Below are 27,097 nucleotides of genomic sequence, written 5' to 3'. Positions count from 1 at the left end.
CACTGAGCTTAAAAACACAGGCCACGACTTTGTGCATCACCCCCCCAGATGCCCAGACTGTGGATCCAATTTATCTCGGCCTCTTCATATTTTGTGTTGTAATAAAGGTGTGCTTTACCATACTGTTGCTTCTGCATGCTGTCCAACTGAATAATCTCTCTCTGCTTCTCTCCTTCCTTCTCTTTCGTCTGCAGTATGGATGTACGGCTTTACAGACAGCCCGAGGAAAGAGGCCTCAGGTAGCCTTGTGTGTCTATGTCAACATTGTTGAATATGCATGCACTACTGTGAGAGCGACATGCCAGCTGCATCCTCTTTTGCCTTTTTTTTTTTTTTTTTCAATTTCTTTTCACACTTCAGCTTTCTCTCGACATCTGCTTTGCATGCGCTGTCATCAGCACTCTCCTTCCACCCGTCTGCTCAAAGTCAGCCTCTCTCTTTCTCTGCAGTCCATCCATCCATCCATCCATCTCTGCAGGCCTGGTTGGCCAACAAACAGCTGGGCACAGTGCCAGGGGGGCCAGAACACGGACCTTAAGTCTGCATGTGGCAAAGCAAGCGCCTCGGACTGAAATGAGGTGTCAAGTCTGTTTTTTTATACATTTGTCCGCAACACGGCCGTAGATCGCTGCCTGCGCCGTGACCTCGTTCAACTTTGGGTGTATAGGAATGATGAGTCGAGAGAAGAAGAAGAATCGTAATTGTCGCTGTTGCAAATAAACATCCAAGACATTCTTTCTCCTGCACATTTAAACACACGTTTTGACACGTACAGTCACAGATTCATCCATCTGGTGAGCATTTAACCAATGTTCTTTGAGAACTGTAATTGAGGCATTGTTGGAGAAAGACACAGATATGTTGCTTCCATCCAGTAGAGCTATCAGTGTGTCAGTACGAGTTAGGGACAACAACAAAATATGACCATATTTCGAGTGTATAGAACTTTGAAGAAAACCGCTCCCCTAATTTCAACAAGAAATCTCATGTATAATAACATCATTGGACTATTGAAGGCAGAATGTAACAGGTCTTTGGGATTCATGGCTCTTCTCAACAAGGCGTGGTCGTCATTACAACAGTATAAAGCGTTTAAATAGCTGGATCTGTGCTGCTTTATTACCTCAGGCTGACTTTGATTGCTCCCTCCACATAGTCTGCTTACGTTCTCCGCAATATGTTCCTTTTCTTTATTTTGCCTCCTGGGAGAATGCTAAAGAGAGACAGAGATGAATGCCCAGCCTCAACCAGTGGGGGAACTAAAGTTATGAGCGTTCCCTGGTGTTCCCTGCCTGTTTATTTGAGTAACAACATGTTGAGATGCTTAATCGTGTTTTAAGCACTGCGCAAAAAGCTTTAGCCCACTTGTTATTCTTCCAGGCTGCTTAAATACAGTACATGAGTTGCACTGCACTCATAAACATGTTACAAGGCCACTGTGAAGATATAGTACTTAGATGTACTCATTCCTGTGAACAGGGAATTCTTCTCTTAGATCTGAAAGGACAGTGGCATCTAACGTGCAGGATTTGCGCCGCTTAACTTTTACACTACAACTCATGTTCAAGGTCCAATCTCATTTACAGAATGACAAAGAGGCTGACGGCAGAGAATTCACCGTCTCAGATGCAGCCGTAAGTGGAAAGATGGAGAGATTTGCTGACAAAGTATGATACTAACTTCTCAATTCAAAAACTGCACTGCAGGATTCACAATTGGTGTCGATGCAGCCAAAGTTAAAGTTGGTCGATGGGCGTGCAAACGCATTCTTGTTTGTCACCTAAAACCAAGGTTCACATCCGGACTCAGACCGACGATCAGTGCTAGTGCAGTTCAAAGTTATTTGCGTTCTTTCTGAGAGTCAAGGCTGGCCCACAATAAAATATTTTTCAAATCTTAACAGGTTTTGAAAATGTGAGAGCCCACACATGACAACATGTTCTGTTACATTTAACAGTTTTGTTCCTATGGTGTGTTGAGAGCAACGATTTGGCCAAATAGCACACCACACACTAACAGATTCCATTCATGAACAACATGAGTAAAACAAAACAAAACAAAAACAGAAATCTCGCAAAATCTCTCGACATCGAACGTGACTTTAGTGTAAACAAATATGGCGGACGACGGGCAGCAAGAATTAGTTAGTTTCTGCACTACTTTGTACTGAGAATTCATGATGGGTGGATGGATGGATGGATGAAGTCATGGAGACATGTTAAATAAACACTTGTGTTGTTGCCGCAAATCAACAAGTCGGTCCTCCATTTCTGAGCTCAACAGCTGGCCTGGGTCTATCCAAAGGTTAAAAAATATGCCTACACCAACAAAGTGAAAAAAGTCTCTTAATGAACAGTAGTTTATCTGTCTACCCACACTACCTATAGTGCAGACATGATGGTACGACACCTGGCAACCTCAATGTGCCTGTTCATTGTTCGCAAAGAAATAGTTACAGCACATTCAGTTTGTGATTAAACGAAAGAGATTCAACATGTTAATTACTAAGGGTGTAACGACACATTCATCCGAATCGATATATCGATTCAATGGTCAACGATCCAATAGCATCAATGCAAAGTGAAAATATCAGTTGCCTTTATTTTGAAATTCCCTTTTCACTGCTGTGTCACCATTTCCGTCGAAGCAGGACTCCTTACTACAGACTCCACTAATAAAATTGTCAAATCATATCGTAGTTGCTTTTGTGAGTTGATATGAATCAGGGCTGTCAAAGTTAACGTAATAATAATGTTAACGCAAATTCGTTTTAACGCCACTAATTTCTTTAAAGGGACTATTTGTAACTTTCAGAATTGCTTGTTAACAGCGACACCTGTGGCCGTTAAGTCAACGAAAGTCAGCGTCGGGCTCGCGCTTGCTCGCTCTACATAGACATGAACGAGCATCGCTCAAAACAGTGAGGCGACACACGTCAGCTAAAAGCACAATATCACTCTATATTTCAGCTGCTTGGCAGTAATGTTAGCTGACCAGACGAAGGTCTCTCCATGAATCACTGCTGATCCTAGTGTTGGCTTTTCCTGCTTTAGCAAAAGCGGGTCGGTGCCGGGGCTGGAGCAGGAAGAAAAACATTATCGCCTCCCGACTGCGCCCGCAGGGGAGACACCGGCACCCGGTCGGAGACGATAACGTTTCTCTCTGCGGAGCCCCGTCAATTCACAAGACACGGGAAACCTCTGTTGGTCTGGAGGAGCTGCAGCATTTATTTCTGCACAAACGTCTGCTGTACATTCACTAGATATTCTCAGAGCTAAACTAACTCTTCTGCAGTGTGGAGTGAGCGCGTGTTCATGTCTAGAGGTGGAGCGAGAACGCGTGTGCTGTGTGAGTGAAGGCAAGCAGGCAGAGGAGCAGAGTACAGCGACCACACGCGAGCGCATATGTGAGCGCGCATGTGTCCCGACCCGGTACATTTATACGCTTAAAAAGTTACAAACAGTCCCTTTAACGTGTTAACAGAACTTGCGGTTTTTCGGTTGTAGCGGTTTTAAAGCTAGAGTGAAGATACTGACAACATATGAAACTAGAAAACCTCAGGAATCCATCGGTACCAACCATGTCATACTAGCTTGTCATGAAGGAGGTTAAATAATGCTCTAAACTTACACTAAATTTTGGCGAGGAAAAACTGGCATGGCCATTTTCAAAGGGGTCCCTTGACCTCTGACCTCCAGATATATGAATGTAAATGGGTTCTATGGGTACCCACGAGTCTCCCCTTTACAGACGTGCCCACTTTATGATAATCACATGCAGTTTTGGGGCAAGTCATAGTCAAGTCAGCTCACTGACACACTGACAGCTGTTGTTGCCTGTTGGGCTGCATATCTGTCAATGTTTTTTGTTGTTAATTGATTTCCAATCATAAATATATACATATATTTGCATATAGTAGCATATTTGTGCACTCCCATGTTGATGAGAGTATTAAATACTTAACAAATCTCCCTTTAAGGTACATTTTCAACAAATAAAAAATGTGCGATTAATTTACGATTAATCGTGATTAACTATTTTAATCGATTGACAGCCCTAATATAATACTGATTGTGTTAAATGGGCATATGATATTGTTTCATATTGATCGCAGGCCCCTGAATTGAATCGAACCGAAATGGCCACCTGGTAGACTTTGTCATGTCAACAAGAATGCCTAAAGAATCAGTATAATACGGTATTGTGATGAAACTTGTGATTTACACCCCTATTAATTACTGAGCTTTGGAGATGCTTTCAGGCATATTTGTAAATTTTGATTCCAGTCTTAATGCTAGGCTAATCGCCTTGTATTGATCTTCTTCACTTAATTTGCTAAAAGAACACAAATAAGTGTATTTCCCAATCTGTTGAACTATTCCTTTAAAAATTCATTTTTTTTGAGTTTTTGAGCTACTGAAAGTGAAGTGTTACCGGCTGGTACAGATGTGGAAGCTAGAGTTACACATGTAACTACGGTTCTATGAATTCTAGGTGAACGTAAAATTTTATAACAAGGCACTGAAACTTCGGAAAAATGTTGCATTCGTGTGAAGAGGCCGTGTTGAACCTAAAAGGGGGGTGTGGAGTTGCTCTTTGACAATGTTATCCCTAACATTAACCATACATTACCTATACCTTATACTGCAGCTGTCATGCACTAATGTTGTCAGAATAATCTATTAAAAAACAAAAGTCATTCAGAGTTCATGAACTCCATCAGTGAATCATTAAAATAATCAATGTTCTGCTCGGTGAGTAGGTTGAATTCATTTGATGATTTGTCCACATGTTTTGCACCACCTCATGTTAGGAATCATGAATTGGATTCACCCGTTTAACAAACTGCAGGACGGATATAAATACGTAGATGTGACTGTGTTTTTTTTTGTTCTTCTGTTTCTTATTGTATCAATGTTTCGATGTTTGAAACACAAAACACAACAGGATGTGAGGCGTAATCTGTTTGGCTCATCTCTCTGCCAAAACAAGCCAATAACGAGTGTCTGGCACTGAGGTTCAGATCAGATATGCGGCACCACGTGAAGTCAGTAAATGAAATCACTGCTGGCATTGAAAAGGTTAAACATCAGAGAGAGAGAGAGAGAAAACATAGTGGCCTAACCCCAACTGAAACGCTTTCTTCTTTTGTTTCACATAAACATGGACCCAGCCTCCTTCCCTGTTTCTCTCTCTCTCTCTCTCTCTCTCTCTCTCTCTCTCTCTTTCCCTCTAGTCCACTCATATGTTTCTATTTAAGGCCAGCGGTGCCGACTACCATGATTGGTGTGCTCACCCCCCCTCCTGACTCGCCGTCCAACGGCTGGCTCCCAAAGGCAGCGGAGGGGAGGCCTTTCCTCTCAACCGCACTGTTGATTTTCCACAGGGAAACTTCACCATTCTTCCACTCATTCGCTCCCCAGTCTTCCCCTCCAACCATTAGCAGCTCCTCCAATTCTCCTTTTTTTTTTTTTATGTCTCACTCTTCCCCTTCTTTTTGGATCTTAAAGTTTGGTTCAGGTCATGGCTCCGCTCTGCCAGATGCAGCCCCTGCAAACACTCTCATCCCGTCCCCTCCTTTTGTTTTGATACCTTCCGATGCTCCTCGGTCCTCAGCCGTTGGGGCCGGGGGTCGACTCAGCTATATGGCTAGACGTTTGGGACTATGCAGCCAAGTCGTGAGCTCGCGTTCTGATTGGTCAGGGAGGAACGGCGGCGGCGGGGAGCGGGGGTTGGCCGATGGCGGCGCACCGGGTGCACAGCGGCAGCGGTGTAGTCGGTTGCAGGGGGCGATTGCGGGGTGCCACAGCGGGCAGGTGGCTGACAGCCTGTTTCTTCCCCTCAGGGATTGACAGCTCGGAGCCCATGGTGCTGGAGCAGTACGTGGCCGTGGCCAACTACGAGAGGCAGGAGAACTCGGAGATCAGCCTCAAGGCCGGCGAGACGGTAGACGTGATTGAGAAGAGCGAAAGCGGTGAGTGGATTCTTGTTTTGTTCATGTGCCGAGCATGTCTCTCTTGAACACTGACAACACACTTAGATCCATAACAGAACATTATCATTATTAACATGTTGAGTGGAAAGCAACATGAAAACGTGGAAGAACTGCCTGACATTTAGTTTGTTTCTTCCTGTTTGTATCTCCTGTACACATCAGTAGCATAAACATATTCTTCACATGCTCACTCAGCACCTCTCCCTCTCCCTCCTCTTCATTTGACTCCCTCCTTTTCTATCCCTCTTTGTCCGCAAGAGTCCCCCTCTCCAGCCTCCTCTCCTGCTCCTCTGCTCTCCCCCCAGTCTCTCCCCTCTTTTTTCTCCCAATCTCATGATCTCCTTGCTGGGGCTTGGCACCACCTGGAGGTGCTGTTTGGCTGGCAGCAGCCAGCGTTAAGGCTGGAGGCCAGTCTCTTGCCTTTCGCAACAAGAATGCCGTCGTTTTTCAGCGTTCTAAAAGTGAGGGGTTGAGACGTTTGATTGGTTGAACTGGGAGCCAAAGGTGTAAATGTAACATTCGTGTGGATAAAGTAACACCCGGTATGAACAGTGCCGACCAGCTTCTAAACACTGACAGTATTTACATCACCAAGAGATGCTGCACTTCACTTTTCACCTTGCCTCCCCCCCCCTCTGTGCAAATTCTGTTTAGCAATCCCAGAGCCTGGATTTGATTTTCCAGCCACTGACAGCCAGCAGCTTGCACAACTCAAGAGAGCTCAGCATAAAGGCTTGGCACGAACACACCGCGTCCCCGTCCGTTCTCCCTGCTCTTATCTACAAACTCATTACACGCGTGAATTCATTTTCTTTGCGATATCTCGGCTCACACATCTTTGAGTGATTACGCGCCTTAATTAGTCGGTTTTCGAACCAGCTTGTCATTTTGCCGTCTCCGTGTATGATTCACGTGGCGCATTTCCAGTTTGTCAGCAGAAAATGAGATAATTGTTTAATTAAGTTTTGACAGAGTAAAGAAGTCTCATGGGGAAATGATGTCCTTTGTGATGTGGCTTTTGGTCAAACTCCGCACTCAAGGAAGTTGATGTCTCCTCAAGATTGACTTCAAGGACGTGGATGTCTTAATTTCCGGCTCCCCTCTCAGCTTTGTTTGTGAGGTTTTGAAATGTCAAGTGTTCCTGTTAACTCTTGACTTGAGGGGGGGAAATTCATTTCTTTCGTGCAAACTTTGATTAACAGAAACTCTTTGGAGTGAGGCGCATGCATCATTGAATGTCGCGTTTAATGAATATTCAGAATTGTGCCTTTCTTCCGTGATCCCATTTCTGAATATCTAGCCTGACAGCATCCGCTCGACCAACCTCATCTGAAAGCTTCATTTTGAATGTTTAATTCGACGTCAACCGAAGCACTTACGGCCATATGAGCAACTTCTGAACTCAGAGGAACTTTTTGCCCAAGAGGTTGATCCGCATGCTGTCGTCATTTACTGGGCCAAAGAAGTGGAGCAACAGCCATGATGATGATGGTGATGACGATGACATCACTCGGAGGCTATGCCAAGACAAACACATCTGAGAGCTCCTATAATATCCCACAACCCCCTTCCCGCTTCCAAGGCTTTACTGCAGCCTCCTGTTCTGCGCGTGCTTATTCCCTTTTCCTTTTCTTCACTGTAGAGACACACTGACAGTCCGGCTGTTAATTAGAGCTCATTTTCCTTAACATCCTAGTCGGTAGGTGTCAACGTGGTACCGTGATGTCTTTTAGTCCCCTCCGAGCGAGGCTGAAATCCATATTTGACTTGCTTTTTTCCTTCAAATGCAGATTTTCCTCCTCCACACATTGAGCACAGATGGCATTAATGTGCTGTTCCTCATTCCAACACAGAATATTTCAAACCAAGTGTCTGCAGGGTTGACCCCGTATAATTACGGGTTCAACTCCAGAGTCGGATGTTGTTGTTTTGCCCCTGTGAGAAGTTATTGACCTTGGGAGTGCAGACCCAGCTGTTTCACTGTACAGTCAGTGTCAAGAAGAAGACCCATTGTCAGAGTGAAAAAATGGTTAAATGATGAGCTGTGTGTGTGAGGCGTGTATGTGGATGAGTTTGCATGGGTGGTTATGCCCCTGTGTGTGTGTGTGTGTGTGTGTGTGTGTGTGTGAATTTGTATCCTTGCACAAGTATCTTACAATTTAGGAACTGCTATCGAGTAAAGTGAGATTTATGAAGCACCAAGGGGTTGGGGGGGTTGGACAGGCCAGATTCGTCCCTGAGAGAGGAGTAGAGGCTTCGTCCGGGTGTTCTTCCTCCTCGGACATGGGAACCATAGAGCGTCTGGAGAGAGGAATGTCCCAGCTGGAGAAAATAAATCTGCATATGTGACTAGTTAAATTATATGGTGTGTTGGACTAAGGAGAGGCAAAAAGCCACAGACCTCTGTCAGACTCATTCTGAGATCGCTCTTGGAATACCAGATGGGGCACGTAGAGCACTACTACTACTACTACTACTACTACAATTACGACTGGAAGGTTAAGATTAGGGCTGTCAATCGATTAAAATACTTAATTGCGGTTAATCGCCTGATTGTCCATAGTTAATCACGATTAATTGCAAATGAATCACATTTTTTATCTGTTCAAAATGTACCTTAAAGGGAGATTTGTCAAGTATTTAATACTCTTATCAACATGGGAGTGGACAAATGTGCTGCCTTATGCAAATGTATGTATATATTTATAACACAAAACAATAACAAATCCAGAAACCCTCATAGGTACTGCATTTAGCATAAAAAAAATATGCTCAAATCATAACATGGCAAACTGCAGCCCAACAGGCAACAACAGCTGTCAGTGTGTCAGTGTGCTGACTTGACTATGACTTGCCCCAAACTGCATGTGATTATCATAAAGTGGGCATGTCTGTAAAGGGGAGACTCGTGGGTACCCATAGAACCCATTTTCATTCACATATCTGGAGGTCAGAGGTCAAGGGGACCCCTTTGAAAATGGCCATGACAGTTTTTTCCTCGCTAAAATTTAGCGCAAGTTTGGTGCGTTATTTAACCTCCTTCACGACCAGCTAGTATGACTTAGTTGGTACCGATGGATTCCTGAGGTTTTTCTAGTTTGATGATACCAGTGGCTTCATTCTACCTTTAAAACTGAGCCTGCTACAACCCTAAGAAATCCCATTAAGTTAAGTGTTTAAAGGCATGTTGAATTTTTACCAGCCGCGACAGCGATGCTGGTATTGTATTCACCATAGGAGTCTATATGTTTGTCATCATGGCAAAATGTGGTCCTGGAGACACCTACTGTAGTGGGACCTATCACATATATCTGTCCGTCTGTCTGTGGACAAATATTGTGTCCGCTATAGCGTCACAACCGTGCAAGACGCTCTTCACGAAACTTTACAGGTGTGTAGTTGAGATCAAAATGAACGTCGGGTTTGGGTTTGTTCACAAGTTTGTTCTGGATCAAGATGTCTACTGTCAGGCTTTATTCATCTTGCAAGGAAAGTGAGCACGGACATTAATGGATGTGCATAGACAACCTTATTTGTTGCTTTTTTTAGGTGCCAAATGTATGGACATTCAACTTTGTAGCTGTTGTGATAGCCTTAGGGTCTTTGCTCTCCCTTTCTTCCTTCTTGTGTTTTAGCTCTATTCTCTACTACCCAATAAAGACACAGAATGCCCAAACAAATACTTGCTGTTGTGTACAACACAGGGCCTCATGAGCAATGGATGATTTCTTCGTCACTTTCTGATCATCTCAGAGAATGAATCGTAAGCGACTAGCCTTCCTACTCTGTGGCCACAGTGACAGAGGGGGGAATGTATGTGGGGGAAAAATAGCCTTTTTTTTCCTTGTTTCATCAGCCGAGACTAATGGATCTGCCAGGAGGACCTTGACGCTAAACTGCAAACAGGATCCTTTGGGTTAGCGTACCGCCCAAGCCACAACACCAGCCGGAGAAGCCATTTGCCCAAATATCTTGGCCCTCCTTGTCGCCAAGTTTTAGGGGCATTTTGTCACAGTTGATTTAAAGAGATTAGACGGATTGGCTTACCTCTCTCTGGACTTGACTCTACACCTCACAGAGTATGACCTCCTGTTGTGTTGCCAGATAATACTAATCCTTGATTTTGGAAAACAAAACAGTTATGTTTTTGTGGACTTCAGTCCAGGAACAGCTATGGTCTACATGGAAACATAAAAGACATCTCTCAGTTGTTGCTTGTCAGCAGGTACGATGCTGTTTGAGGGAGAATCAATGCCAGGAGTTTTTGGCAACATTTTCCCACCACTCCTTTCTCAGTGCCCAGGAGATCTGGTGAGGCTGGCAGGCCTCAGTCTAACCCATGACGCCTTTCCAACGGTTTGTCCTCAAAAGCTTTGCTTGGTCTGGCACAAGACCGGTTCCTCCGCGGATCAGTTCCATAAGGAGAAAGCCTTGAGATAAAATTTAGTATCAGAACCTCACATTGCTTTAAATCATTTGCACTACAAGCTCCAGTTAGCTTAGGGTAAGCATTACCTTAAGGCTATGAAATAATTACAGCTTTTGTAGTGGTTGGAAAATGTCAAGATATTCCTCTGAATTAAAAATCGATGAATTCCGTTTTTCTATAATTATCAATATATTGGACTACCTGCCCCTTAAGGCTCTACATGATCATTAACTAACAATGCCCCTCATTACTTAAAAACGAAACAAGAAACCAACATCTTCAATTTACTATTACATAAAATGGAAAACAGACACCACTAATCTATACATCATCTTATTATTTCCCTAATGAGAATACAACAGTTACATTAAATACATCCAATAATATTGCCTAAAGATATGAATGATATATCATTGTAAAATAAAGCTTAAACACTCTAAGTGGACTGTCAAAGACCATACAAATGATCAAAGTGCTGAAATGTGAAATAATGCATCATTTCCATTTTAAAGCCTTTTCTGGAGGGAGCTTAAAAAGGTTTTACATAGAAGCTAGCTTGCAATGTAGCCTACTTGTTTAATCAAGGTGGACTGAAGGCTAGCTTGAAGGAAGGTTCTGGATCGCAGAAGGCTGTTTTTTGAGTTCACTGGTGACAAGCGTTAGCATTGCCTCCAGGCTGTAAAACAGACAGCCAGCATCAATCAGGGTGGTACGTCAAGAGATGGCCTAGAACCATTCTCCTCATCCTCTTCCGTTTATATGGGGCCGGGTTGTGGGGGCAGCAGGATAAGCAGGGTATTCCAGACGTTCCTCTCCCCAGCAAAACTTCCAGCTCTTCCTCGGGGCGTTCCCAGGCCAGACAAGATATATAATCCCGGAAAACCTCTAAAGGGAGGCGTCCAGGAGGCATCCTGATCAGATGCCCAAACCACCTCAGATGGCCCCTTTTGACGCGAAGGAGCAGCAGCTCTACCCCGAGCTCCTCACCCTATCTCTAAGGCTGAGCCCAGCCACCCTACAGCTGAGCCCAGCCAGAGGAAGCTCATTTCGGCCGCTTGTATCCGCGATCTCATTCTTTCTGTCACTACTCAAAGCTCATGACCATAGGTGAGGGTTGGAACGTACTCTAGATGGACCGGTAAATCGAAAGCTTTTCCTTCTGGCTCAGCTCCCTCTTCACCACAATGGTCCGGTACTGCGCCCACATCATTGTTGACGACGCACCGAAACCGTCTGTCCATCTTCCACTCCATTTTACCCTCATTCGTGAACAAGACCCAGAGATACTTGAACTCACTTGGGGCAGTGCAGAGGAATCCACTAAGAATGCACCAATACCACTTTTTTTCAGACCGAGTACAAGTACAAGTACAAGTACTTACATTTGGGTACTCGCCGATACAGAGTACCGATACGAGTTCTTCTCTGTGTCAATTAACCCTTATTAACAGCCAGCTGGAGGGTGTGAGCGACACACGGCAGGCTGGGGAGTCCCGCATACGAGGCGGTGCGCCGCGACCGGCTCTATGTTGGCTTGGAAAGGCTCGGGGGGAAGGTGGCTCGTGGCCGCAGCTTTACAGCGCTCCCCGCCTGGACCTTGCCGCACCGTGACGGGGCTCCCTGCTCCCGGTGCGACTGTCAACCGGGGCGGACTGTTCTCAGTGCGCCCCAACCGCGTTGTGCCGCGGCCCACGTAAAAGGCGCCAGGGGCCGTGGCGTTGTCGGCAACCCACCCGACCCGTCTTGAAACACGGATAAAGGAGTCTAATGCACGCGCGAGTCAAAGGGTGCAAGCAAAACCCTGTGGCGCAATGAAAGTGAGGGCCGGCGAGCGCCGGCTGAGGTGGGATCCCGGCCCAGCGGAGTCGGAGGCGCACCAACGGCCCGTCTTGCCCGCACCGTTGGGGAGGTGGAGCGTGAGGACCCAAAAGATGGTGACGAGAGGTTAGCGTCGCGCCGCTGTAAATTGGTATCGGTGCTGTTTTGCGAGTACGAGTACATGAGCACAGTATCGGACCCAATACCCGATACTGGTATCGGTATCAGTGCATCCCTAGAATCCACCAATAATAACAGCATGTTTAAATAATCACAGCAAAGAGATGTGTACAGATACAGGCTGCTGCATGCATGATGCTAGTGTTGGCACATAGAGGTGTGTGCGTTTTGTCAGCAGAGGATATTTTAGCTAGAGGGTGGTAGCACATGCTAGCATACACATACGTACCATATGGAGGATGAATGCAGAGGTTTAGCTTGACCCCACTGAACACGATGTGTAGTCAACAGTGGTTATTGAAAGCCCCACCACCGGCTATCCCCTTTCACTTGTTACAAGTCTGGCTTAGTAACAAGACCCCCGCGTTTTATGAAAACTTCAACCAGGTAACATGAGCTTCAGACTGGGATGTAGTGCTCGCTCTTACAGTGTCAATAAAGACCAGAACCTTGAAATCGGCACTGACTTTCTAGGAAGAAACAGCGTGCAAGGGGTTGGGGTGCTCCCCTCGTATATCCTATTTTTAACTTAAGACAAGCTTTGAAGTGTCTTAAAAGTGATATTCCACCCAGAAATCCAATCTTTTGAATATGAAACACCCCTACATGTTTTAGAGGTGGTTGTAAGAAAGAAGTTTGTAGTTTTCTTATTCATGGTGAAGGGATGTTAAAGTGGATTCCAATGGTGACCATTTCACAGCAGAACAAGGTTTCAGTGAATGCAAACTTCTCGTAGGGTAGTGAACGTCACCAGGTTGGTTGGCTCGGCTGAATTAAACAGAAACAACGGTAGAGACCGTGAAAGACGGAGACTGAGGAGCCACAGGACAGAAGAAAAAACAAAAGGGAGTACACTATCGTATATCTAAGTCAGAAAATCGTTGTTCCATCCCGTTGATGAAGCTGGAGCAGGCCATGTTGAAGATATTACTGTGGCTGATTTCACAGCTGGTTTTTGACAGGCAACAATTGTTGTGCTGCTATTTTAGCCGTATTCTTTGAATCTCCCCTTCTGCTTACGCTGCAGAAAGATAAGACGGCAATTGGATACGTGAAAAGCAGCTCTGCGTTCCATCATTTGCTGCTCTCCAGGGGATCTGTTCCTAATTAGAAGCTGAGAGGAGGACACAAGAATGACAGTGACCTTGTGGGCTCCCTCCCCCCTCTCCCGAATGTCAAATTTCTAACAGACATCATTGTCAAAAGCTATGTGATGACCCTCCTGACGATCCCTAAGATTAGAAACCGAAAGAAAAAGTGTGCTGTGTTGTTTTTGGACGGGGAATTAGTGTGGAATACTACGGCTTTGAAGCTCCAGCCAAACATCTGTTGGCTCTCCCTCTTTTGTCTCCTTTCTTCCCCCGTACCACTCTTTTAATCTCCGTCTCCCCCTCACTATTTTGCTCTCTCTCTCTCTCACCTCTGTTCTTTTTTTCACTTTTAATTTTCGGATCCTGCGTCACTTAATGCATCTCCCATTCATTCCTCCAAACCTCTCCCACCGGGCCAGGCCTGTGACGGTCAATGATAATCTCGCTCTGCTCAGTTGCTGTTACCGCCTGTATTCGCTGTGACCTCCACTTTCCCTCCGAGGGAGAAAGCAGCCAATTATTGCCTGCCAAGACATGGTGTAGCTAGAAACTCCAATTACAGCTCAACGCTGTAAGAAATGCCAATTACAGCCCCTCTACTGTCTTACATATTCATGTTTTGTGCTGTGTGTGTGTGTGTGTGTGTGTGTGTGTGTGTGTGTGTATGTGTGTGTACATGTGGGAGACAGCAGGTGTTGCTGCATAACCTTTCTGAATATTAGTCATTAGTTGTTGAGCGCCTCATAAATCCTCCAGAACAGTTGGGTCTGTTGTGTCAGACAAACTAGCGAGAGCATGTAAATCAATTTAGAAAAAACAACACAACACGGTTGTTGGATCCGTTTCTATTTTAGTGCGTGCTTTAGGTAAAGAAGTAGGCCGGGTTCCACTTCAACGAGCACCTGGACGATAAAAAGACCTGACACCTCACAGGAAATGAGCACTCGTGTTCTCATCCTATCGAATACCACGCGTTATAGCTGAGGTTCGAGTTGAGAGAGGACTCATAGGGATTGCTTTGCTCATCGGTGTGACTCACACAAACACAGAGTGGACCCAGCCATCAATAACAATGATGATTCTCAACCTGTTAGAATAACAGTCCGCCCCTGCGTGCTGCTGTATGTACAGATGGCTCTACAGTATGCACTTCATTACCTGAACACCTTTTATTTGTCCCGTTCTTCATTTTCACAGCTGCCGCTGCTGCTGAACCCACCCACCCCACCAACTGGCTTCAGCCAGCGTGACTCTTGTTTTTCCATGAACATGTACATGTAGCGGTTATTTGTCATGTCTCAGAGGAGAAGTGATATGTTTTTTCCTATTAAAGTAGGTCTTTGATCACAACTTAAACCCCTTCCAGGGGGCTTCATTTGAAGCCACACTGAACTCCACAGTATAGGCAAGAATATCATAACATACTTCATACAGATTTTTCATCCATATGTTGGATGTTAACATTTGAACATGTCTTTATCTCCAAGACTTATATACATACTGTAGCTTCACCGTGTGCAGAATGAACAACATACTAGAGACTTTGTTTTTGGCTTGATTGCAGAGGGGCCAGCTCCACAAATGCAAAAGTCTGTCACTGAGTGACCGACAAGGTTACACGATTTGTCGACCGCGTGTTGGAGTTTCCTCATTGGCTGTTACTCTTTCAAAATGAAAAGGCGGGGGAACAGTCCGTTATACAGATGAATCCGTCCAGCATAACGCGTCCAGCTAACAAAACTTGGACGAAGCTGTCAAACTAGGTGATCTAGTTAAAAAATGAAATGAGATTCAGCAGTGGCATGGCCTGTTTCTCGCTTAAAATGTTTTCAGAAGTAGATTTTGGTGGATTGTTTAGACAGAATAACAGAAAGTTTACGAGCAGGCCGCCATGTTGTTTCCTGTTCGAAACGGCGAGCAGAAAACCAGGGACTACTCAGGTGCATTCCAAAATCGGCTATAGCAGCACTTGAACGGCCAGTTAAGTGGAACAGTGCGTCCCCTAGTGTCATCGCCAGATCTGGTAAACATGTACCGCTTGATTTAAAATTATAGACATGACCATTGACTATTTGTACAACAATTTCGCCGCAAATTCACCAACTGACCGTACACGGTTCAGCCATATGCTCGGTTTTTAGACTGAGTCTTGTGTTTAGAGCAATGACTGGAATCAACAATGGAAATGTTTGTCCTCAGGCTGAAAGGCAGTGTTTAAGGATATTGTGAATGTGCTCAGCAAGGTTCAGGGCAATGTGACTGTAAGATGAAGAAATAAACTGTGGGCAAAGTGCTGATCTTTTTTTTTCCTGAGGGTGGCGCTTGAGGAAAACTCACGGAGGGTTCAAAATGGAAAGCGTCGATCCTCTGGGAAGAAGGAACGCGTCACAAGCTGACATTTTGGCCTTATTTTGGTGCTGCAAGAAAAGGCCCAATGTCACCAAAAACATTAGGATTCATCCTCCGGGCAATCTCGGAACCCTTCGGTCTGACAACAATTTAGCCTCTGGCGGCGACGGCCAATATTTCTGTGGTTCCAGTGCAGCCGGCAGATATCTGGGCCAATACTTTCTCTCCTGTGCGCTGGTCATTGTTTACAGTCCGATTAGCAACTTGAGACTCGAGTTGGAGTTGAGAGACGACATGTACCACCGGATTGTTTCACAAGTAGCCAGTTTACGAGCTAATTTTAAGCCAATAAAAAGCAAAATCATCCTCAGGCGATAGCCGGTGGGTTCCCAGATGCATTTTGGCCAATGCTTTCTGCCTTTTTTGCCCTCCACACGGACTGTTTACCTGCATACAACCAAATTCCAATCAAACGTGGTTGGGCAATACTACTCAGACTACAAACCGAAACGAGAACGCTTCCGATACCAAAATCTTGTTACATTTCCTACAGATTCTGCATATGAATGCAACAGCATTGCGTTAAAAAACCCACCAAGGGTTGCATTGGTTTGTGCGTGTTGTTTTTTCTAACATTAAGATGATGAAATCCAGGAACGCAGATTTGAGTAGTACATCCGTGAGTTTGAAGAGTTATCAGGTGCCAAAACACTGCACAGCAGTTTATAATAATAATATAAGGAAGAATTTGACAGGCTTAAACCACTAGTTTGACCCCATTCATTTTACAAAGTAATCTGCAAGGAATGTGCACTTGCATGTACTTGAGTAGCTAGTGCTGTGGGTTGCCGGATGATGTTGCACTGCGTTGCAGCAAAAGTTGAGCCGGGGTCAACGTTTTAGTTGTCCAGTTTTGTGTTTTGTTTTTTTGCCAAAGTCCTCTGTGCTGGCACTTCAATTCAATACAGTGGTCTTATTGAAATGAATGGGGCCATTGGGTTTTCTCTTTTATCAGTCTGATCTTTGCCTTAAGGGGTCAGTACGCTTCAAAGGAAGAGCTCGTTGGATCGTGAAGTGTAAATCAGCCATTAAGCAAAAACTAACAAATGGGTTACTGTCCATTGTCAATCTCTTTGCAAGTGAACATATTCAGCCCTTACAGTAATTCTCCCGCCACGCCCAGTCAGTTTATGCATGATTCCACTGATATGCTGAGCCAAGTTATGCTTTGCTTTAATTGACTCAGAGTAATTTTTCTCCATCTGGTTGCCAATCTTTGGCCCAGATCTCCTCCTACGGGACAGATTTTCTGTGAAAACTGTAATCTGACTACAGGCTTCCCACACATCAGTGGGTCAGCCCACTTCTCTCAGGGCCCAGGTTTGCCATGCTGCCAACAAGCTTTTACACTGAGAGAGTGACTGCTTTTCTATCTTTCTCTTTCAGTGTCTTATACCCACATCTGCTTCTCCATTTCTTACCCTTTTGTCTCCAGTCTGTTCTACCCTCTGTGAGTATATCGGAGGGGGTCCAGCACTGTTTCTGGTCCTCATTTATCTGCTTTTACTGTGCCCACTTTCTCCAGAGCTGGATTTATAGGGGAACTGGGCCCTGTCAAAACCTTGCCTTGCACCACCATGTGTGCACACGATGGGAGTCTGAAGCTTTGCGTGTGTGTGAGTAAGCTAGAGAGGCTGCTCGACTGTTTCTGGCTTTTAGGATGTTTTGTTTTGGTGTGCGTATGTGAAGAAGACAGAAAACCAAAAAAAATTCTCATACGATCTCTGAACAACACATTTTCCCCCTGAAAACCTGTGATTGTATAGCAGAGCAGACTTAAAGGTCCAGACACACCAAGCAGATATCAAAGAACTGCCGAGGATATACAAGCCGATGTTATGATACGTTCATGAAACAAAGTGTCGTCTGCTGACCATTTTCACACCACTCTCACTCCCCACTTAGCTTCATTCCAGATGTTCATGTCGCTGTGAAAACATCAGATGAAATGATCAGATGAGATGAAGATGAAGAGCCTTGTGTTTTTCCTCTTGACTTTACTCGTTGGCTTGTTTTCCTCACTTCTGTTTCACTTCTCTTGCACTCATTCATTTAAGCTGAACAGCCAATCAGAGTGATTCTCACCCACGGGCTCAACATGCTGAATCGGCCAGAAAACTTCCAACACTGGCAGATTAGAGCCGACGGTGTGGAACACACCGCAAAAACTAGACCAACAGACGCTCACAGACAGTCCCAAACTGTCCGACGGCCGATTGTCGGCTTGATGTGTCGGGGGCTTAAAGGTCCCATATCATGCTAATTTTTAGGTTCATACTTGTATTTTGTGTTTCCACTAGAACATGTTTACATGCTGTCATGTTCCAAAAAACCTTAATACTGTCAGCCTGAATATGCCTGTATTTACCCTCTGTCTGAAACGCTCCGTTTTAGCGCATTTTGACGGAATTGCGACGCAATTGCAACAGAATTGCGTTGCTAGGCAACAGCTTGGGTCCATGTGTACTTCCTGTCAGCTGATGACATTCACATCCACTGCAAACAGGAATAAACTGGGACACATTTAGAATGTTTACGTTTAAATCTGTGTAAAGGGTCTAAATATTGTATATTTGTGACATCACAAATGAATAGAAATCCTGACAGCTTGTTTCAAATGCATAGTTTCTGAATACGGGCTATGTGTATTTCCCAGTGGATTGAGCGTTTCGATACTTTCACAGTATTTGTATAGGACTTAAGCCTGCTTTATGATAAAAAACTTGAAAATCTCACTTTGATAATATGGGACCTTTAAGGGAATAGTTTGACGTTTTGGGATAATCGCTTTCTTGCTGAAAGGTAGATGAGAAGATTGATAATTACACTTAACCACTAATTAACACCTAATATCTTGTTTGTTTAATCATAACATAGTATAACATGACATATATATGATTATATAATAATAATTTGTGAGCTTTAGAGGTGCCGGGATAGATTTTATTTTGTGTGGACAGAGGCAGGCTAGCTGTTTCCAGCTTGTCTCCTTGGCTGCTGGCTCCAGCTGCATACATGAGAGTGGTATTAATATTCTCATCTAACTCTTCTCTACAACTTTAAACTTTAAACACTGAATCAATTTGTATTATTTAGTGGTCTGGAGAAATCCATTTATGAGTTTATTTACCACATTTGGACATCATCATTCTGGCATTAGTCAAAGTCTACAATGTCTTCATTGTGTTGCAGCTGTGACTTTTAACCAGCACGAACGGATGAAATCACATCATTCCTGATTTTGTGTTTTTGTGATTTTTGCATTTGAGTATGATAATGCCGTCTCCAAATGATCAGACCTTTTAACTTCCGCCACTGGAGGACTCTTCTCAAAACTCCTGTCAGCGTATGCATACATTGTCTTCATTGATGGCAGTCACCTCAATCCTCCATCAGCGCAGGAGATTTACTATGCTGGTTTTTCCACCATGTGTCAGGTGGGCTAAAGAGAGGAAGAACTTATACAGACCTACCGCTCTCCTCCGCGCAGGTGGCTCCAATTCTTCTTTAGCTTTTTTAAGTAGTTGCAATGAATCAGCCTATGAAAGCCCATAATGCGTTTCACATGGAGAAAGCTATTCTTACTGCTGGGCAGACCTTTCACACTGCAGCAAAACAGAGAGTAAATTAAAACCTTCAGCAATCAAAAGACAAACTCTCCACTGAAGCACCCAAGGCTGCACGAACAGCGTACAACAGAAAATAAATTCATAATCTGGTCACAGCCCACTTCTCTAACCTTTACCCAGCAGAGGACCCCCTCCCTCCAATAGGAAAGTCCTGACAGGCCCCCTCCTGAGTTTACAAGTCCTAACACGGTGGCAAGCGCTATTCATTATAACACTGGGCTTCTTAAACCAGGAGCTATGGTGTAAGATTTAATTAGCATATTATAACTGTCGTGCTGTCAAATGCAATTTCATATGAAACCGCTGCCTCCAAAAGTCAAGGCCAAACGGGGTCCTAAATTGATTCTGACGGGTCCAAAATGAACCACGCTGACCTCTCCTGGAACGTCTCTGCAGCAGAGAGAGCAACAGAAAGCTTAGTGTGACTGTGAGGAGCTACACTGCAGCTACTGTGCATAACCTTCATGTGTCTGCAGGCCCTCGGTTTGAATTAACTCCTGTGTTGACTGCGAGACGTAACCCGCTGTGGGGAAGCTCAGGGGGAGACAGTATTTCAGTATGATTGTGTGTGTGTGTGTGTGTGTGTGCGTGTGTGTGTTGGAAGAAGGTGTTTTTATTTTATGCTGCACATAAGCTGTCAGAGTGAGGGTGGCTCAGGCCTCACTGTGCTTATATGGGTATAAGGAGAGATGAGGCCACATGCAGGGGGCTGGCCAGGCTCCTCTACTGCGGCCTGTTAAGTGTCAACCCAGTAATATTTTAATGCCTGTTGGTGTAGTTGTTGTTGTTGTTACAGTCTGGCACAAGCGAAGCGCAGCAGCACTTTCTAGGAGGAACATTCAGCTTTCTATAGTGCTACTGTTTTAGCTCTTAAATGTCCCAAAATGCATTCACATTACTACATACATTACAAACTAACTGTAGAAATCTGTAAAAACAGAGATGAAAGCTCAGGGAAGAGGTAGTAAGTGGATAAACATTCAAAATGATCAGCAATAAGTTTGATGATCTGTTGTACTGTTAAGTAATTTATCAAGCAAAATATACAAAATAAAAAAAAATGAAAAGTAAAGATTTACTTTTTTCTATTTATATAAAGGCTGTCAGTCGATTAAAATAGTTAATCCTGATTAATCGCAAATTATTAATATAATTATTCACACATTTTTTTTATCTGTTCAAAATGAACCGTAAAGGGAAGTTTGTCAAGAAACAACAAATCCGTGTTGAAAGGGGCAAGACAAGCCAGAGCTAGCTAGAGAAGAGCTAGCTAACGTTAGCTGTTAGCTCCATGCAGGATTGTGCTGCTCATTGGCTGCTAACAGCTAACGTTAGCTAGCCCTCGTCCTGCCCATTTCAACACGGGAGGTGTCATTACATCATGATGTGTTCAAATTAGGGCTGTCAATTGATTAAAATATGTAATCGTGATAAATCACATGATGGTCCATAGTTTATCACGATTAATCGCAAAATAATTGAACATTTTTATCTGTTCAAAATGTACCTTAAAGGGAGACTCTTATCAACATGAGAGTGGGCAAATATACTGCTTTATGCAAATGTATGTATATATTTATTATTGGTAAAACAATTAACAACACAAAACAATGACAGATATTGTCCAGAAACCCTCACAGGTACTGCATTTAGCATAAAACAATATATAATATGCTCAAATCATAACATGGCAAACTGCAGCCCAACAGGCAACAACAGCTGTCAGTGTGTCAGTGTGCTGACTTGACTATGACTTGCCCCAAACTGCATGTGATTATCATAAAATGAGCATGTCTGTAAAGGGGAGACTCGTGGGTACCCACAGAACCCATTTCCGTTCACATATCTGGAGGTCAGAGGTCAAGGGACCCCTTTGAAAATGGATATGCCAGTTTTTCCTCTCCAAAAATGTAGCGTGTTTGGAGCGTTATTTAACCTCCTTCACGACAAGCTAGCTTTAAAAGTGAGCATGCTACAACCTCCGAAAGATCGGTTGTGTTAATTAGTGGTTTTTAAAACGAATTTGCGTTAACACATTATTATCACTTTGACTTTGATATTGAATATCTTTGGCTTGTGGAATGTTTTGCTATTTTCTGACAGTTATTATAAAATAATAAGCAAATAGATGATGGATATAATCAAAGTGATCATTATTAGCAGCTCTACATGTGTGAAATAATAGTAGTGATACAAAACAAGCTGCACTTTTATCATTGAATGACAACTTTAAGATGAAGTAGAGCAAAGTGCATTATTCTCTAGGGCTGTGTATAGGCAAGAATCTGGCGATATGATGGTACTATACAGAGGTTATATACGATTCAGTATATTGCGATATATTGTGAAACTGTAAGCAAGTTGATATATTGATTTTTTTTAATCTAATTTTAGAAAAACTGTCATAGTATAAAGAACAAACCAACATATGCATAAAAGCGTAATATAAAAAGTAAAAAAAATGTATGCAGTCAAAACAGTGGTATCAACATCCCACATCATAGCACTACATTTTGTGCAATCTGAGCAACTGTCTGCCACTAATCTTTGCATGTTAACTATTAATTTTGGAATTCTAGTGTTTTTGAGAATCGATACAGTATCACAAAACATAATATCACAATACTCAAGTGTATCGATATTTTCTTGCATTATTTTCTGATAACTGCACTACTCAAACTGGATTATACTGCTAATACTCTGGCCTCTTTAACAGCAAGCAAATTATTATTAGGGTATTATTTATTCATGAATGGAAATTATTTCGCAATTTACTTAGCAACAGTTAAAATTATTACCCTTGTAGTTATGAGTATTCATTGATAACAGCCATGCAGTTATCTGAAAATAACGATCATTCTCTGTGCACACCAAAGTTGAGTTTCCCTGGTGCCATTGTATATTGTCGCTCATACTGTGGTTGCTTTATACAGTAGAAACACACCTTCCCCTTTGTTTAACATTACTGTTACTTTACCTCTGATATTGTACAGCTCTTTGACAGTCATATTTTCCACATCATTCATAATACGTGTTAATGTGATTGGTGTCTTGCCGGGTAATAAAACAGGGCGTGATGGGTTGAATCACTCAGGCTTCTCCAACCACATTATAGGGTGAGCCATATGCTTGTAAATACATTGGAGCAGTGATGACCTAATTGTTGGACTCATTTGTAGAAAGGAAAAAAAGTTTGTTGCCATTTTCGTTCTACTTTTCTGTCTATCTCTCCACCCGTCTCTCTAATTCTGTCTCTTCTACTGCACTTGTACGCTCAATCACACATACATACAAGACGACACTTGAGACCAGTCTGAATGCTTTAGAGGTGAAATTTAGTTCAAGTGTAGCAGACATATAATACACAACAGCTATTAGGGCTTGGACAATATACCAATATCTCACAATTCAATACTATCACGATACTTGGGTGCCGATTCGATATGTATTTCGATTGTTATGTATTGAGATTCTACAAATACTGCGATTTGATATTACGATGTATTGCGTTTTTTATTAACTTTTTTAATAGAAAAAGTTGAATCATACACTTTTAGAGACTTTTACTTTGGAAATATCTAAATTAATCCAGTAAAAATGTTCGATTTTCAGCATGTATGTAGTCAGAGATGTCCTGAAGTCAAATATATCAGTCATTGTCAGGAATTATTTATTCAATTTTTTCCAGCAACCCAAAAATCAAAGAATAAAGACACTTTCCTCACAAATTAGTGGTATTTTCTTTTTAATTTATAAGGGACATGTAATGTTCTATACTTCTGGTGAATATAATTCAATCAATATTATTTTCATATAATGTATTATGTATGTACAGTTTTTGTATGTAAACTTTATTTTGAAAACCGCTACGCTCTGTACTTCCGCTAACTTTGCTAAGTAGGGTCTCTAGCTCTACCGTCCGCTCTGTTCTCTTTATACATCCATAGTCAGCTCCATCGGGGCCGTTTGAATGCATTTAACATGAATGTCAGTATATGGGTGCTCTACAGTTGTAGCGGCGGCCCATTTGACCACGGAGATGAGAGCGACGGCCGGCTCGACCACACGTTACCGCGATACGATAACGTTTCCTATCCGTTACAGAGTTAGCATGCAGCTTTAACCGTGATGTCTAGCTGTGCTTTTCATGTAATGTGTGAAACCCAAAGTGTTTCCATCCTTTACTGGATGTGTAGTGTTTACCACGCTGGATTTAACATGTGAGAGTGCAGGTCGTATCAACACGGACCCTCCGCCGTTTTCTGCTTTGTCGTTTCAGCTCGCTGCGTTTTGTTTTGGTTGACGGATACGGAACGGAAATGACGTCACGTTACTCAGACTACAACAATAAAAGCGGCAACTTCCTTCTACCTCCACATAGACTCAAATGAAGCAAATATATTGATTCTGGCATTGAAAGATTGATTTCAAAATCGTGAAAAGAAAAAATTGTGATACTTTAGCTACTATTAAAAATGCTCACAAGCAAGTCATTGAACTACTTACTGTGATGGAGCTGCAGTGCACTCGTAAAGATATTCTTCCACACAGTTGTTGGAAATAGAAATGTGTCTTTTTTTTTTATCAACTTTCCATGGTAAAAAGTAAAATGCTGGGATACACTCTTGCCTCAGACAGAGTCAGCTGTCATGCCAGCTTGTACTGTACTGTACTGGAAGAATATGTCATGCAATGGTTTCTAGCCAGAAGCCGGAGCGACTACAATAAAAATAGTCACATCTCCCCATTTTAAGACAAGTGACATGTTCAACTTATTCAGCACCACTGATATGATCCCAAATGTTAATGACAGGCCTCCTGGTTCTTTTAGTTTTGGTTGCCACCCAAAAGTGTTTTTGGAAAAGTGTCACAGAATAAAATACATGTGACCACAAATGTCTCATTAGTCTGTACTATGACCGCTCCTTTACAACTGTGGTCAGGGTATGGATGAAGTGAGTAATTCAAATGAAGTGCAACAGTGTGATGTGACACCATGATATTTTTCATTTGTGAGTGGAAACCCTTCCAGCTTCACATGAGATTCACTTAAGACAGAAGAGTAGTTGGTCATGTGATGCCATTGGGCCCAAAAAAATACTTTTCCCCATAGACTTACATTGGGAAAGAGATGTGTGCTTTCTCTATGGGCCTCATGGACGTGGACGATCGCTGGCAGATCCGGGTGATTTTATCTTCTTTCATGTGTGTCTGAGAAACTTCCATAGGAATGAACGGGTCCCCCCCCCCGCCTCCACGCCGTATCCAGTTCTCTTTATACATCCGTGTTAGTGTCAGAAGGATATGAGGGATAGTGTAGGAAAATGTAGACAATAGAACAAGAGTTCTTTAGCTGCTTTACAAAGCAGGAATTTGTCATTAATGGTGTCATTAACGGTGTTGCAAAGAATTCCGATCGGTCAGTCTGCCGGCCTGTTGGTTGATCCACCACCATGAGGTTGACATTTTTGATTTTGATTTAAATGTCTCCACAACGTGATTTCGGTGATATTTCGGAATTCGGTGCAGATATTCATGTTCCATCCATCCATCATCCGTTACCGCTTATCTCATTCGGTTCCGCGGGTTGATCCCAACTGACATAGGGCAGGTCGCCCGACGATCACAGGGCTGACACATAGAGACAGACAACCATTCACACTCACATTCACACCTACGGGACATTTAGAGTCAACAATGAACCTAACCTGCATTTCTTTGGACTGTGAGAGGAACCCGGAGAACCCGGAGATTACCCACGCTAACACGGGGAGAACATGTAAACTCCACACAGAAGGGCCCCAAGCCGGGTTTGAACCTGCGACCCTCTAGCTGTGAGGCAGCAGTGCTAACCACTACACATACCCATATTCATGTCCCCCTTTATAAAAACTCGCTGTCACAGGAGAGAAAATGACAAATAGCTGTTGTGTAGCGGGTTAACCGAGGCTTTCACACTGACATTTGAGGCACATACGATACGTTGATATTCACTGTCAGTGTGCTAAATGGCTAAATGATGCTGGTGACAGTAATACAGTCATACATTAAGGTTAAAGCAGCATCAGACTGACGTCTCCAACTAAATCTCAGCCTATAGATCAAACAGTTGGCTATTAACAGGTTGGTTATTTACCGACAACACTCCTAACGGGATTCAATCAGATATGTAGAAATGTCTGGATCAGCAATATCCGGCCACTTTGTTGGACGGGGGAAGACTGAAGGGACATGGCAGCAATCAACCTTCATTTATTAGGATATCGCAAACGCTCAGGTTCATTCAAGATCGCAAAATAATTATTAGACATGTGTATAAAACAAACATTTGTATAACAAGATGAATGCATATGGATTTGTCAAAATTACAATCCAAACATATGTCAAATTGCATTGAAGTCTATGAGATCTTCAGGTTTCTTTCCCCCCGTATGTGCCGATGTATTAGACCTGATCCAGCATTTTAGGCTGTATCGGAAGCATTTCTGATACTGATATCATATCGGAGCAACTCTACATTATTATTGTGAGACTGTCCCCTTGCTGATATCAGCCTTTCACTCAAAGCACTGTACAGTACAGTCTCACCGTGCTGTCAGCGTGACTGTAGGCTTTTATACTTGTAAGTTTTTACACCGTATAACCTCGATTTGTTCAACTTGGAGCCCCTTAGCTCATGGATGTTATAGAGGTCTGGCCAAAACAGCAGCAGTGTAACACATAACATGACATATGAGTAATAGTGAAAAGTGAAGCAACTTCTTCATGCAACAAGTGTTTTTTAAACCTGCGTTGATCTACGTTCCGCTTCAAGCTCCAACACTTTCCTCTCTCCAGTATCTGTCTTCTCTTTCAGTGTCTGGTTCTGTAATGATGAGAGCTTTCCAAGTAGGTGAGCCATCCTGAGTCCGCCTCCGATCTCTCTCTGTCCCGCTGAAACAGACAAGACCGACATATTAGTCGTACACAGGAAGCTGAAATGCTGGCTCATCCACAGACACGGCACATGGTGCTACATTTGAGAGATGAGCAGCAATGACTTGTGATTTCCATTGTTTGGTGGTTGTGATTTCCACCACGTGGGAATGACGCTCGCTGCCATCCTTCGGGCCTTGATTATTGTCAGCAATACTAATATGTTCATCTCTCTCTCTCTCTTTCCACTATCTTTCTTTTCTAGGTTGGTGGTTTGTCAGCACAGCAGAGGAGCAGGGCTGGGTGCCAGCCACATACCTAGACTCCCAGAATGTAACCAGAGACGATTTGGATCTGGGCACTTCCAGGACTGGAGAAGGTCAGCGCAGACACACAAAACACACAACATTATTAGATTCATAAAACACACAGAAAGACATAAACGTCATTCTGGACCGGCTCGTTATTCCAGAATCGTCTGCATGGAACAGGCAGTGATTTCTCATAATGAGTTTTTTGATGGGAGTTTTTGTTTTCTGTGCTCAATCTGAGACTAAAAGCAGCATACAGAAGTCAACGCTAAATACACACACACACAGTACACATACTCACAAACACTTCCAGTCACACA

At 43.3% G+C, this 27,097-nt stretch overlaps 1 protein-coding gene across 7 annotated transcripts in view; it reads left to right on the top strand.

The window, feature by feature from the left end:
* sh3pxd2aa (SH3 and PX domains 2Aa) overlaps positions 1-27,097 on the top strand; it is a 145,995-nt gene that overhangs the window by 87,559 nt on the left and 31,339 nt on the right. For 5 of the 7 annotated variants that reach the window (XM_037764130.1, XM_037764132.1, XM_037764126.1 and 2 more), the window contains 3 exons: positions 195-239; positions 5,846-5,974; positions 26,732-26,845. In XM_037764130.1, the coding sequence (XP_037620058.1) occupies positions 195-239; positions 5,846-5,974; positions 26,732-26,845 (288 nt within the window). The remainder of the gene's footprint in view (positions 1-194; positions 240-5,845; positions 5,975-26,731; positions 26,846-27,097) is intronic. The other 2 variants (XM_037764128.1, XM_037764127.1) reach the window with 1 other exon arrangement.

The sequence above is a fragment of the Sebastes umbrosus genome, chromosome 3, assembly GCF_015220745.1.
Source record: "Sebastes umbrosus isolate fSebUmb1 chromosome 3, fSebUmb1.pri, whole genome shotgun sequence".
Classification (NCBI taxonomy): domain Eukaryota; kingdom Metazoa; phylum Chordata; class Actinopteri; order Perciformes; family Sebastidae; genus Sebastes; species Sebastes umbrosus.
This window is presented reverse-complemented; position numbering and strand designations above follow the sequence as displayed.